Source organism: Acanthopagrus latus, chromosome 8 (assembly GCF_904848185.1).
Source record: "Acanthopagrus latus isolate v.2019 chromosome 8, fAcaLat1.1, whole genome shotgun sequence".
NCBI lineage: Eukaryota > Metazoa > Chordata > Actinopteri > Spariformes > Sparidae > Acanthopagrus > Acanthopagrus latus.
The window spans coordinates 4,312,618-4,325,875 of record NC_051046.1 but is presented as its reverse complement, the minus strand read 5'-3'; the positions used below and the strand labels follow the sequence as shown (position 1 = coordinate 4,325,875).

The window sequence follows — 13,258 nt, the reverse complement described above, 5'->3', positions numbered from 1 at the left end:
AAAAGGTCATGCAGGGGCTTTGAATAGAAGAGCAGCTCCCTAGTTTGCTCAATTACCGCCACCAACACTCAGCTCTCTCTCTCTCTCTCTCTTACACACACACACACACACACACACACACACACACACACACACACACACTTCTGAGCAGTCCAGCTGAAGAACCAAAGCAGTACAAAAGCGTGTAATATAAATAGATTCATCTTTATTTATAAAACTCGTTTTACACAAAATATATCTGTTAAAATCGAATATTTACATTTTGTTTAGGCTACGGGGGGAAACAGAGAACAAGTGCATACATTAATTATTAAAAAAAAAAAAAAAAAAGAGTCTCGTTACCACCTAGTTGTAAATAACAAAACAACTACAGTCTGTCACAGGTAGAAGCCTTGATATTGCTGCCCCACTCACACAACTCAGACGCGCCAAACTCGCTGCCTCACTGACAGCTCGTCCCAACACAACACTGTCAGGGAAAAAGTGGCAGTGGCTGTTGTTCAGGAACATTGTTTGTTTGACTCAATGTACAAAAATAGAACTTCATGTTACTGTATGATACAATTTTGTTATTGTATAAAAAGGGGGGGTGTGAGGGGAGAGGGGGGGAGGGGAGGGAGGGGAGGGCACATGTACATGACGACAGAAGTCTGTGGACGCATCTTCCTCGCTGTGTTGTGCCCTCCAGCAGGCTGAGGACAGGCAGCCCTGCTCCCGGTGAACCTCTCAGCTCTCCTCTGGAGCTGCAGCAGCGCCTCTGCAGAGCCTGATGTGTCACGTATTAATTGCACTTATTTAATCATAACATCAACAGTTCTTTTACTTCCACGCGTCAACGTGACACCGAGTCCAACTCCCTCCTCCCTGTGGTGAATGTTCATGCTCTATGCAACAAGAGGCTCCCTCTCTCTATCACACACAGTCTCTCTCTCTCTCTCCCTCTCGCTCTCTCTCTCTCTCTCACTATTGCTTTGCTCCTGCAGAAGCAGCCCGGGTGAGGGAGGGAGGCAACAGATCACTTCCAAGCACGGAGGGCAAGACCTGATCTGAAGCCTTTTGTCAAGTCTTTGTCAGCATTTCAGCCGCTTTTACGCACAGACGCCGCTGTGTGCTGTGGATGCTGTCAGCCTCAGTACCTGTCGAACCAGGTTGTAAAGTCCAACAGCTCCTGTTCCTCGGAGCTCAGGGGCTCATAACCGCCTTCATCTGATGAGTAGGTGGAATGAGGCGACTCCGGGTCGGCGGAGTAGCTGTTGGAAAGTGTCGGGGACGGCAGCCCGCACTGGAAAGCGGCCGACACCGCGTCGTGCTCGTCCAGAAGTTGCTGTAAAGCCCTGATGTACTCCACCGCGGACCTCAGGGTCTCCACTTTGCTCATCTTCTTGTTGGCGGCGCCGTTGGGCACATGCTGACGCAGCGTCTGGAAGCCCATGTTGACTTGTTTGACCCGGTTCCTCTCCCTTTCGTTCCGCCGGGCCACGGCCACGGGCTGCTGCTGAGGGATGGAGTAGCCGAGACCGTTGAAGCTGAGGCGCCGCTTGCAGCGCAGGAGCTCCGGCGAGCTGGAGCGCTGTCTCTTCAGCACCTTGGTTTTGCTTTGGAAGCCGGCGGCGGTGGCGGTGTTGGGGTGCGCGGCGGGCACGGTGCAGTCCTGCGCGGGGGCGTGCAGGGTGAGCCCGGCGCGTCTCTCAGTAAGTCCAAAGGTGAATGCGGTCTGCGTGGTGGTGATGGTCGTAGTTTCCATCTCGCTGACAGGTCGTGCGAAGTGATGGATGCAGGAAGAGGAGCGGAAAAGGTTTGGCAGTGCACAGCTCTCGTGTCCTTCGCGTGGGGGACCGTGTGGCTAACTCTAGTCCAAGTCTCTCTTGACTGCTTACTCCACGAGCCGATCTGACCCAAACTTTGGCAGCACTCCTCTTTTTCAACACGCGCCCCCAACACACACCCCACCCACCCCTTTTCGGAGACGCACGCTTCGTCGCGAGGCCCCGCCCCCGCTGTGTGATTCTTCTGCGCACCGACTCCCCCGGGCCAGGCGCGTGGCTCCGGGAGCTCAATAAACAATCCCGAGCTTTCACTGCGCCGGGAGCACGCGCTGAGCTCATTTACATTCCAATGTCTCTAACTTGAAGGCCCATTGGTCGATTCAAACGGCCTGCAACCGTGCGAAAAGAAAGAAAGGAGAAGAAGAAAAAAAAAGACAGCGAGAGAAGAAGAGGAAAAAAAGAAGAGAGAATAAAAAAAAAGTGAATGGTTTTGGTTCTTTGAAATGCCTTTTGAATTTGACAATGTACCCCTGGCAAGTCTTCAAATTATCAGTCTTCCCCCCACGGCCATCTTTCTCCTCCAGCTCTTTACAATCACAAATACCAAGGACGCACTCTCCTGTATCCAGGCTACAGCTCCACACAGCCAAAGAAATAGCAAGCGTGTCTCCGAGCACAATAATTGGCAATTATACAGCTCGCGCATGCAGAGACGCGATTCATTTGAAAGTAAACATCATGTTTATGACACGCAGGCGTCCGAGAGAGTCAAAGCTCTCAGCTCGGAGCCCCGCAGGTCCAGTTTGTTGGCACTGGCTCGACAGGTTATCACTCTTGTTAAGTTCAGTAACTCATGCATGAATGCAAACAGCTTCTAATGTGTTATATGTTTGTCCCCTTTTACGCACGGAGCCCACTGAAGCCAAACTCGAGTCAGAGCGCGGATGAACGGTTTTCAGCACCACATCACACTGGACAGTTGAACAAAAACAGCATCCTCGTCCTCTGATTTCATCTTTGAGTCTTATATTAAAAGGAAAAATGTGTTAACGCGAAGTTTTATTCAATGTTGTCTGGGGATCTTGAGTAGTCCACGTTTTGTTTGCGTAAAAGTCTCCCTCACAGCAACTTCTTGCAGTGAGACGGTCTGTGTGGAAACGCACAGACCAGTAAAACTCGGACACTTGCGCCCTCTGGTGGTCAAACGCATCAACTACCTTCAACTCCACTCAGTCCTGCTGAGGAGGGGATTCCCTCACAGCTCCTGGTTAAACATTCTCCCTCTCCGGACTGAGATTGCTCTGAACTTTGCCCCAAACGAGACAAGACACAAGACCAGAAGTCCAAAACATTTTCAAATTTTCACAGACTTTTGAACAAAATTAATAAATCACTAACCAAAGTTTTAACTGTATAAAACTGGATACACCAGTCACAGTAAACAACAGTCCATGTTGCCTTCTTTTAAAGGCTTTTAGTGAGCAAACTTCACACTCTTGATCATCTCGTATTTCAGGGTTTTCTCAGTCCACTGATGGGAAACTGACACTCTTACATCACCATACAATACAAAAGAAAATGGGACTTTCCATTTCCTTCAAAACAACACAGCTGGCATCATCTGTTTCCCCTTTGAGTCTCTCAAAGCAACATTATGCAACTTTTTAACCTTAAAATAACCGCTTCAAAATCATGCAGCGTCTTGTCAGAGTTAACATGTTTATGACGAGTTTTGTTTGTAGTTATAATCTACACAGCTTCTGACAAATTGTTACAGACGTGGGATTTGTATTTACGACACTCATAAACTGCGCCAAATCACAAAAAATGCCAAATTCTACATAATGTTGCTTTAAATCTGCATGATTAAATGACCAGAGGAAGAACACATCATCTGAACTATACAGCGAAGGACCTTTAGCTTTGAGATCAGCAAAATGCAGCTTCTGACACATATTATCTCCCTAATTTTGGCCCAGACAGGACTTTTTTTATATATATATATTCATCTTCCAATCCAATGAAAATACACATACTTTTATTAGCGTTACAGTCAAGAAAAGACAGTGACCATCACACTTATTCAACTGATGTCCAAGAAACATCAGTATCTCTTACTTTCTTTATGTTTGTATTTTTTTTTTTACTATGAAGGTTATTTTCATGTCAGTGAGTGTGTTTTGGGAATCACATCATGTACTTTTTCATGCTTATCTTAACGGTTTGTGTGGTAATCCCCACTTTCCAACCTCTTATCTTTCCTCCTTCACCACCCTGTCAACAGCAGAGGGCGCTGAACCTTTGTGACAAACAACTGCAGTGATTCCAGCTTTCTGACCTGCAACATCTAACCCAGCATCTGATGAAGCTGTCAGAAACAGTTAGAAAGTCTTATATATCTTTACGCTTCCTTGTTTTGCTTTTGTGCAGCAATTAACCTGAAAAATATCAACCTGCATGACATGTCTAAGTCACATAGGCATTTTGTGACTGTACCAAAGAAAATGGTTTCATTTTGATTTTACAATTTGCTGGAACCTGCAGCATACTTCTTTTGATCCAAGAGAATGAGTCACTTCCGGATATACCTGATGCCTGATGCAGTCCTCATTATTATCATGTCACCCACCCATCATACAATCTATGACCACTTATGGAGGGTTGATCCCAGCTGACACGTGGGCAACACACTCGTCCTAACATTTACAGCTACAGACAATTTAGAGTCATTAGTGGACATCATGTGATTTAATAACAGACTGAGGCCTTCAGGAGCAAAGCTCCAGTCAAAGGTCATGATTTCTGGCAGGACAGCAGCTCAAAACACACGTCCCAGAGCTCTCAGGAGTGGTTTAAAGGAAACTGTTCCCAATTAGTCAACAATGAGTCACATACAGTCTTTAAAACCCACAGAGAGGTGTGTAGCGTGTAGCCGAACAAATCTGGGAACATGTGTATGTTAATTTTAACACTGTTAAATCAATAATAGTCTCAGTTATTCAAAAAACACCAGGTCATCCAGGTCATGGTAAATCCAGGTGCTGTATCGAAGGCAACTGGACTTGTTTCAGTTTCTTGAAGACGTCTCATATTTCATCCAAGAGGCTTCTTCAGTTCCAAGTAACTGGATGGGAAGTTTGCAGTCCTTTTAACTATGCGTGAGTTCATGTGGGTTGCCCAGGTGTGCATGGTTGTTAAAACATCATTCCAGTTGGACACAGATGTCCAACTGGAATGACATTTATAGTTGTATCTATAGATGTATCAGATACTATAGTCTATAGACGTCATTCCCGTTTGTCATCTCCCGTCTTTGAACAGAGGACGTGGCCTAAGACATTAATTATCCTTAACGATTATGTAAGGAAACTCCCACACAGAGTTTAAAGGCCTGTAAACTCCAGTTAGTTAGAACTGAAGAAGCATCTTGGATGAGCGGGGTGAAACATCTTCAAGAAACTGAAAAAAAGTCAAGTTCCTTACGATACAGCACCTAGAACTACATCCAGAGCAACATTTTATTTACCAGGCCTGTGTATATAAATATAGTACAGTAACAATTGATAAATATCCCATTCTTATGACTAAAGCATCACATCTTAGATTAGCTAACATTGTTGTTCACTTAGTCTCGCCTACACACACACACACACACAAACACACCAATTCAAGCTGAAGCCTGCTGAGGTCTTATTCATAGGTAAGGGTGTGGCGTTTTACGATAACTATAGCCGGTTTCTTAACACTGGCTGAAACCATAACACCCACAATTCCTGAAGTTTACAATGCCTCAAGTCAACAGCAGCTCAGATGAGACACACACAGGTGAGACTGAGATAAGGACAGTGAAGTGTGTGTGTCTTTATGAGCCTAACTGTTACAGAAACGGAGACAAAGATGGAGATACGTATGAAAAAGGAGAATCTAGAATCTGGCTAAAATTCCTAGTAATTAAAAAAAAAAGGTTTAACTTTAATTATGCATGTTGATTATAAGTTTAACATTCAGACTCTTGTGTTCATGCATGTGTGTTTGTGATGGCAAAGCTAAAAGCCTGTGACCTCACGAGGAGATGTGAGAATATATCACATGTCCGACACTGATCTGCTTCATCTCCTTCCTCAGAATTTTCTATATAACCACTTGACTTCACTGACTAATTGACATGAGGTTTGCATTGTCAGTGAAAGTGTTGAAAAAGAACCTGAACCTTCCATGAGGCCTTTCATAAACCGCACTCCATCCTTCTTCAGCGGCGGCGATGGCGCCTATGTTTCCAGAAGCGTACGTCTGTGAGCGTTGCTTCCAATGACCAGGAAAAGGGAAGTGCTTCATTAGAGTTCGTCTCGCTTCCCCATTCCTGACACATGTGCGCCGGGTTGAAGAGGCCCATGCAAGCCGAACTTCTCGTGGCGTGCATGAGAGCTACAAAGCCTCAGTTTATCCACCACACAGTCTGTGGTCAGTGCACGGTCGGATAACAGAAAGTAATTCTCCCGGGGAGAATCGCAAGAAGTAAGGGGAAGCAGAGTGAGTGACCTTCAGCATGCACACTGATGCAACACAGAGAAGCTGACCTTTGGTACCACCACTGTACAAATATTGGTTGGATAAGATCCTACGAGGTGGGAGAACGTTTTCACAAATGAGCTTCCACTGCAGTAAAATTAGGAAACGCTGATATTAGAAAAGAAGAAGTGAAGTCTCATTTGGAACAAGCCGTGTAGCGATGGATTCAAATGTATTCATGAAGACGAGGGCATCCCCACTGGTTATAAATACGCAAACACATGACACAAGTCGCACACCTGCAGGATTCTGACTCTGAAAGTCCCCCCCCTCCTCAAACACTTGCAGATTTTTGACTACAGTACATTGTTGGGGGATTCATTTGTCTGCATTCACTGGAACTGGGTGGTTTCATGGCACGCTATTTTGGTGAGCAATACAACATCGGCTAAATGCATCTGCATCAAAACCGACAGAGCCACAAGTCATCATCTGAGCTGAAACTACTCGTTCCACGGGCTTTAAATCTTACCATTAGTATTTGAGTGGAAATTCAAAATTGAAAGCTGTGTTGTAAAGTAACCTAAAACCTGAATATTATAATAAAACAACAAAAATAATGATAATAATAATAATAACTTTTGGGGGAACATAAGGAGATATATAGAGATATGTACAGAACAGAAGATGATCGTGTCTGCAATTCATCTTTCAGATCCTTTGCTTTAAAGGTACTGAAAGGAACTTATAATAGGTTGTGAAAGAGTCTCAATTCGAATTCGAAGTTGAAGCCTCATTATGACCTACATAAGCAAGCAAGCCCACCAGCACATTCCAACTCGTCTGGGTTGGATAACTCATCAAATTAAAATTGTTTTTAATGGTTTTAAGGATGAACTGAGGAGTCTCACAGCCTGAGGAAAGAAGCTGCTCTGGTGTTGATGCTGACAGAGGCCGCCAGAATAACCAAAAATGACAGTTCCTTGTAGTTGCTTTAAAGCGCTCATGAGCACGAAGAGTAAAAGGCCTCCTTGTGTAATAAAAAGGGCCGTGCATTAACGTGTACATTGCATTTTGCTGCTGCAAACGTTTAAGGTTGAACTAACATCCACAATCTACAACAATGCATAACATTCTCCAACATCATGGTTTATTTCCTATGGGAACCATGTATCTCCAAAAAGTCAACTTTCCATGAGTTCAGTAAAACAGCCTGTTTTCAGGGAGAGTTTTTAGTTTATGTACCTTATGGCGCTTTTTCACCAAACTCAGCGGGTCTACGAGTATTTTAAACGCGGGTAAACTCACTAAAAACCGCTTAACGACCCCAATTCCCACTTCCCGCAGACATTTTTATATGAAGCGTCCCGTCGCACGTCAGTGACGACACGAGACGTCATGAATGCGCCGGAAACAGTTGTAACGGCCGAGAAAAACAGAGCCTATTGTGAAAAAAAAAAGCGTCTATAAAACGGTGGAGAAATTATTTTGTGCGGCGAGAAATAATTCTTAACCATCATAACTTGAGCCATTCGACCAGATAACATCTGGAATAAAGTGTTGAAGAGCCACGCGATTACATTATTTTATCCCAATTCAAGTTAGCCAGGCGCTAAAACCGGAAGTTAGCCGACTCCATCCGCGATCCAGGTATTTTCAAAAAGCACTATTTGCCTGAGATGTGGGGGAGAAGGAATATAAAGTTACATAACATGGAAATACTAACGCAAATGTATGAACCCAGATGTATTATAATCACATTACTATATCTGTTGGTTCCAATACTACATCACAACTATAGTGCAAACCTTTTGAAAAATACAGGCTGTAGCTAATATAAGTTCATACTAATGTTAATACTAATATTACATCACAACTATAGAGCTAACCTTTTGAAAAATACAGGCTGTAGCTAATATAAGTTCATACTAATGTTAATACTAATATTACATCAAAATTATAGAGCTAACCTAAAATACAGGCTGTAATATCAGTTAATATTTAAAGCCCGCGTGTTAACAGTGCAAACATATTCAGTAGGATTACTCTCTTGGCAGGAAAATGTTGAGACAATTTCAAAAGCAATAAGCCTGTTTGAGAATGTAACATGATCACTGGCTCAACTGACTTCCAATAGAACCTGTTTTATTGTGAAAGTACCAGTCACCTGCGGGTTTGTGCGCGAGGCTTGCTGAACAACTACATGGGAGAAAAACATGTGGGTGATGAAATGTCGATGACGTGCTGATGCAACAAAATCGTCAATACGGCTTTCAGTTTCTCTGGGTCGTTTCCCCGGGACGAGAATTTCCACCCTGCTCTCACTTCCGGTCCGCAGATGGGTGTCTTCGATTCGCTGACCGCGAGCAGCCGGAGTGCTATATTTTTTAACCCTGCGTGATGAGGTAATGTCCCGATCCATCTCCGTGAATTAAACTAACCTATTCGTCGGAATTGCCTCCAGGAGATGCCCCACCTCCCTCCACCTCCCTCACACTCAGCAGGGGAGGAGACATCCAAACGTTGGACATGATGTCACTCCATAAAAGCAAGGCAAGGTTTCACTGAGGAGTCAGAATTGAAGCTCCTCAAAGAGGATCACATTGGCTGAGACATGCAAAGGTAAGAAGAAACACAGCCTATTTTATATTTAGGGGGATAATCCTCATGTCTTTGTGTTGTTTGTGTTTAAATCCTGTGTTAAGCTGACAAGGCTGGTAAAGTTTGCATGCAGTGTTGTGTTTACATGGGTGTTTTCTCTCTGAATGTTTGTGCAGGGACAAACCCTTCACTGTGTAGTCTGACCCACTTTCACCATAGCAGCTATTATGTCCGATGCATTTTGTGAGTGTGGTCGTGGTGCTTTGTCTCGCTTCCTCTCTGTCTTTCTTCCACAACACTGACCTGACATGTTTCCCTTTCTCAGCCCTCCGAAGCCCCAGTTTGCCAGCTGGCTCATAGAGCAGGTGGAGACGGGCCAGTACACCGGCCTGCGCTATGTGGACCAAAACAAGTTCAGAGTCCCCTGGAAGCACAACTCAAGAAAGGACTGCAACGATGAGGACAGTAAAATATTCCGGGTAGGTCCAAAGGGCTCAGTTAAATTTGTCACAGCGATACTGGTGTTATCTGATTATATGAAAAGAAAAATGTTGATGGCTGTGTTGACATCTGTCTGACACAGTAATACCGTTGTGTTTGCAAAAGACTGAGGTAAAACTTTTAAGAATAATATTCAGGAAAGCACGTTCCTCATCATCGGCAGCTACAGTAAAAACATGACAATGAAGAATCATGTGTGGTTGTTTTATGACATTACTGTCAGAGCGCTGATGTCTGCCAGGTGTTGCCAAGGCCAATTCTAGCAGAACCAGTGCTGCCACTTCCACTTTCACTGAGTCAAAGTAGCAACGCCACAGTGGTGCCAGGCTCAGAGAAAAACTTCTCCACTCAAAGATATAACGTGTAACAATTCTGCATGAAGATATCTAAAAACAAGCAGATCTCGACACAAAATCGACACGGCAGAACCAGAGATGTCGCCTTTTTCGCATTCCATACATTTGTTTTCCTTTTCAAAATACGCCTACGTTACCCACAATGCAACTCAGCCACTGAGTGACATCGCCGGAGGAAATGTTATCAGATTTCATGCAGCTTCCTCTGGAGCCACAAAAGGCTTTATATCACGGTCTTCAAACATGTTGTAGTACTCCACAAGCCCTGTAGACACACTTTAATCTGTCAACTTGGTGGAGTCACCCTTTAAGTACATTATCAGAAATGTTTCCAACAACTTCAGTCGAAGGGAAATCAGTCGTTTTGTTCAAGGCAGCAGTGAGTTTGTTTTGGTCGCCTGTCGCTCTCACTCCCAGGCGAGTCAGCAAGTAAGGCAGGAAGTGGGGGAATGTGACTAAGCGTGTTGTTAATAAACCTTCAAAACATTTTCTCATCCAAGCACATTTCTGCCTGAGTCACGACAGACTGATTTCAATTAGCAGTCTTGGTTGTTTAACAATGAAGACAACAACTCCCATGATCCCACGCTACTTATGTCCTTTGTTGTGTTCTGACTGAGAGACGTCTAGGGACAGAAATGACATACCATGCCCTTTAAGCAAACAATGAAAGTACAAGTCATATTACTTATATACAGCTGTGCAAGTCACTGTTGATCATAGTGTAGCTAAACATGACAACATTATTGTTTAAAATCATCTGTAAAGTAACTCTTAACCTCCGATGTTGGATAAATGTAGTGAAGTAAAACATTCCCTGTGTATAAATGTCTGTATTTTCAGCAGCTGTCATCATATTTAAACTTCTCCTTGTCTGGCTGACAGGCGTGGGCAGTCGCGAGTGGTAAAATCAGCGAGTTTCCCACCGACAAGGCCAGATGGAAAACCAACTTCCGGTGCGCTCTCAACAACCTCTCCGTGCGCTTCAAGATGGTCCAGGATAACTCCAGGAATTCAGACGACCCTCATAAAATCTACGAGATCATCAACACCGGCCGTAAGTGTAACTTAACATCCGAGCCTTCCACTGTGGAAACACTTAGGAGTTTGAATGCAAACGTAAGTGGATTTGTTTTTCTTTGACTTCCAGACAACTATGAAAGTGTTCCGATACAAGATTCCCAGGAGGATTCTGACATGACTCAAGATATCTACTGCTCTCCTACAGAGTGCATCCCCTCGGGAGCTGAGGTAAAATATTGCCTAGAGCGCTCTTTCACTTCTCTCTTCACTCCACTTCACTTCACTTCACTTCCCCCTTTTTTTTTAAGTGTTGTTGACACTGTCTCTGTCCTCCAAACAGCATAATCTGCTCAACAATTTCATGGCCTTGGATCTTGGGAACCACCCGATAGGTAAGGTAGCCTCGTGCAAAGGAAGTCATATAAATTAATAAAATTCTCTCCACCTGTTTATGAGTTAACATGGCTTAGAAGGAAGGTTGAATGTAGTTTAATCTGCTTTTTTATTGCTCTTAGTAGAGGAGCAACCTTGGGCAGATAGCTATGTTCAGTGCAATCAAGATGTCCTGGGGAGCTATCCTGTAGGAGCTGAGATCCACCAGCAGCTGATACCAACACAGCCGACTTACTATGAGGGTATGTTCAGCTAAATTAAATAGAAAATGTTCTAACTAATTATATGTAGATATGTAATAATTTATTCAGTATGTTTTTGTTTTTTACAGCAAATCTTCCACCAGTCCTCAGTTCACCTCTGCAGGCAATGGACCTGGAGATCTCCATCCACTACAGGAAGAGGGAGATGCTGAAGGTCACGTACCACACCGCTCGTCTGCAGCTCCACTACCTCCATGAGGCTCTTGAGCTGGAGGCCCATCACATCTGCTTCCCCTCCACCGAGAGTCTGCTGGACCACAAACAGGTACTGTCATTATCCTGCTGTAACATCCTCAGTGTGGCGCTGATTTATGTCGAAGTCTTTCTAATCTCAACCTCGTTTATACCAGATTGATTTCACCAACCGCATCCTGAACAGCATCCAGAAGGGTCTTCTCCTGGAGGTGCGGGAGACCGGCATCTACGCCTGCAGGCAGGACAGGTGCCATGTGTTCGCCAGCACCAGTGACCCCAGTGTGGCTCACCCAGACCCAAGAAAGCTTCCCCAGAACACCATGGTGGAGCTCCTCAACTTTGAGAAGTATGTGAATGGTAGGTGTGAATCTCGTTATTTTTTTAAATCAATTTGTTTTATTTAAATCCCACACTGTGAGATTAACGTCTCCACCCGTATCTGTGTGTTCAGAACTGAAACAGTTCAAAGACAACAACGGCAGCTCTCCTAGATACACCATCAACATGTGCTTCGGGGAGAAGTTTCCTGATGGGAAAGCTTTGGAGAAAAAGCTCATCGTAGTCAAGGTAAAACACTCTTTCCCATTTCTGTTTTCAGAGCTTCACCTCAAAGACACATGCAGTGTTTGAGTTACACAGTTGGAAATGCTGTAAAAAAACAAACAAACATCTGTCTCTTTGCCCCGGTAGGTGATCCCACTGATCTGTCGACAGTTCCACGAGATGGCCCAAATGGAGGGAGCTTCATCGCTTCACAGCTCCAACGTCAGCCTGCAGATGTCGCACAACAGCCTCTTTGATCTCATTAACTCGGTGTTGGGTCTGCCAACAGCGGACCTCGACCCGGCTCGGGCTGCTGCACCTTTCCTACCTCAGAGCTGAAATTTGATCTTGCACTTGCCCCTAAATCCGACTATTCAAACTACCTGCGAGGGCCACATGATACACCACATCCTGCTCTTAGATAAAGCTTTGCTAAAAAAAACACAACTGACTAATGTACCTTCACCCTCCTGCTCTGCATCGTCTCCGCTTCACTTTATCATCACACAAATTACACACTGTAGACAAAAACTGACATTTTTATCACTACATTCAAAGCCGACTCCTTCACTTGTGAACTGTTACATTTCTGTATTTACTTGCCGTAGCACAAACTTTTCTACAAGTACTGTAAATGTTAAAATTCTCTCTTAATGAAGTGATTTAATTGACATGTGTAACCAAATGATGCCTTACATGATGGTAAATCCATTCAACCATGAAAAGCTTTTTGATCATATATTTATGTAAAATAGAGCTAAAGATAAAGCTGACGACTGTATGTGTTAAGTTTTTTTTTTTTAAACGTCAAACAGCTCATGAAGGCATCTACATGTATATAAACTGCCATGGTGAGTTGTTTTGGACTTCACTTATGTTAACTTTTGTAATAATTTGCTGGTCATCTTGCACTTTTCATACTCAACCTAACTGGATTCCGAATAAATCGTTCAGCCTTGAATGAGTGCGTCAATGTTTGACTCACGGATGCTGGGAAGTCTTATACAGTCAGATGCTTTCTCACAGCCGAATCAAGCTCAAGCTTTTAGGCAAATTAATCTTTGGGCTCTGAAGTTCCTGGAGGAATAGCTGAACCATTACACGGAAG

At 44.0% G+C, this 13,258-nt stretch overlaps 2 protein-coding genes across 4 annotated transcripts; one reads left to right on the top strand and one right to left on the bottom strand.

Annotated features, from left to right (window-relative positions):
- Positions 1-247: 247 nt before the first annotated feature.
- Positions 248-2,779, bottom strand: ascl1b (achaete-scute family bHLH transcription factor 1b). The gene has a single exon (XM_037107515.1). It carries the CDS (start codon positions 1,742-1,744, stop codon positions 1,130-1,132), a length of 615 nt encoding a protein of 204 aa, XP_036963410.1. The 5' UTR covers positions 1,745-2,779; the 3' UTR covers positions 248-1,129.
- A 4,917-nt stretch (positions 2,780-7,696) lies between these two features.
- irf7 (interferon regulatory factor 7) lies at positions 7,697-13,123 on the top strand. Of its 3 annotated transcripts, none has more exons than XR_005076397.1 (10): positions 7,697-8,897; positions 9,202-9,355; positions 10,619-10,790; positions 10,884-10,984; positions 11,097-11,148; positions 11,272-11,391; positions 11,481-11,677; positions 11,763-11,953; positions 12,059-12,174; positions 12,298-12,440. XR_005076397.1 is itself a non-coding variant. In XM_037106547.1 (10 exons), exons 1-10 carry the CDS (start codon positions 8,890-8,892, stop codon positions 12,487-12,489), a joined length of 1,311 nt encoding a protein of 436 aa, XP_036962442.1. In that variant the 5' UTR covers positions 7,703-8,889; the 3' UTR covers positions 12,490-13,123. The 3 variants fall into 3 exon arrangements, 2 of the variants coding, with proteins under 2 accessions (XP_036962442.1, XP_036962441.1); XM_037106547.1 differs by having other exon boundaries at positions 7,703-8,897; positions 11,275-11,391; positions 11,763-11,964; positions 12,298-13,123; XM_037106546.1 differs by having other exon boundaries at positions 7,703-8,897; positions 11,763-11,964; positions 12,298-13,123.
- The last annotated feature ends 135 nt before the right edge of the window (positions 13,124-13,258 follow it).

What these genes read in the sequence shown, in the direction of transcription:
- ascl1b (XM_037107515.1), bottom strand. Translation starts at nt 1,744, where the DNA reads ATGGAAACTACGACCATCACCACCACGCAGACCGCATTCACCTTTGGA.
- irf7 (XM_037106546.1), top strand. An exon ending in GCATCCCCTCGGGAGCTGAG is followed by an intron (nt 10,985 to 11,096) that starts GTAAAATATTGC and finishes TCCTCCAAACAG; the next exon opens with CATAATCTGCTCAACAATTT. An exon ending in GTCTGCTGGACCACAAACAG is followed by an intron (nt 11,678 to 11,762) that starts GTACTGTCATTA and finishes CGTTTATACCAG; the next exon opens with ATTGATTTCACCAACCGCAT.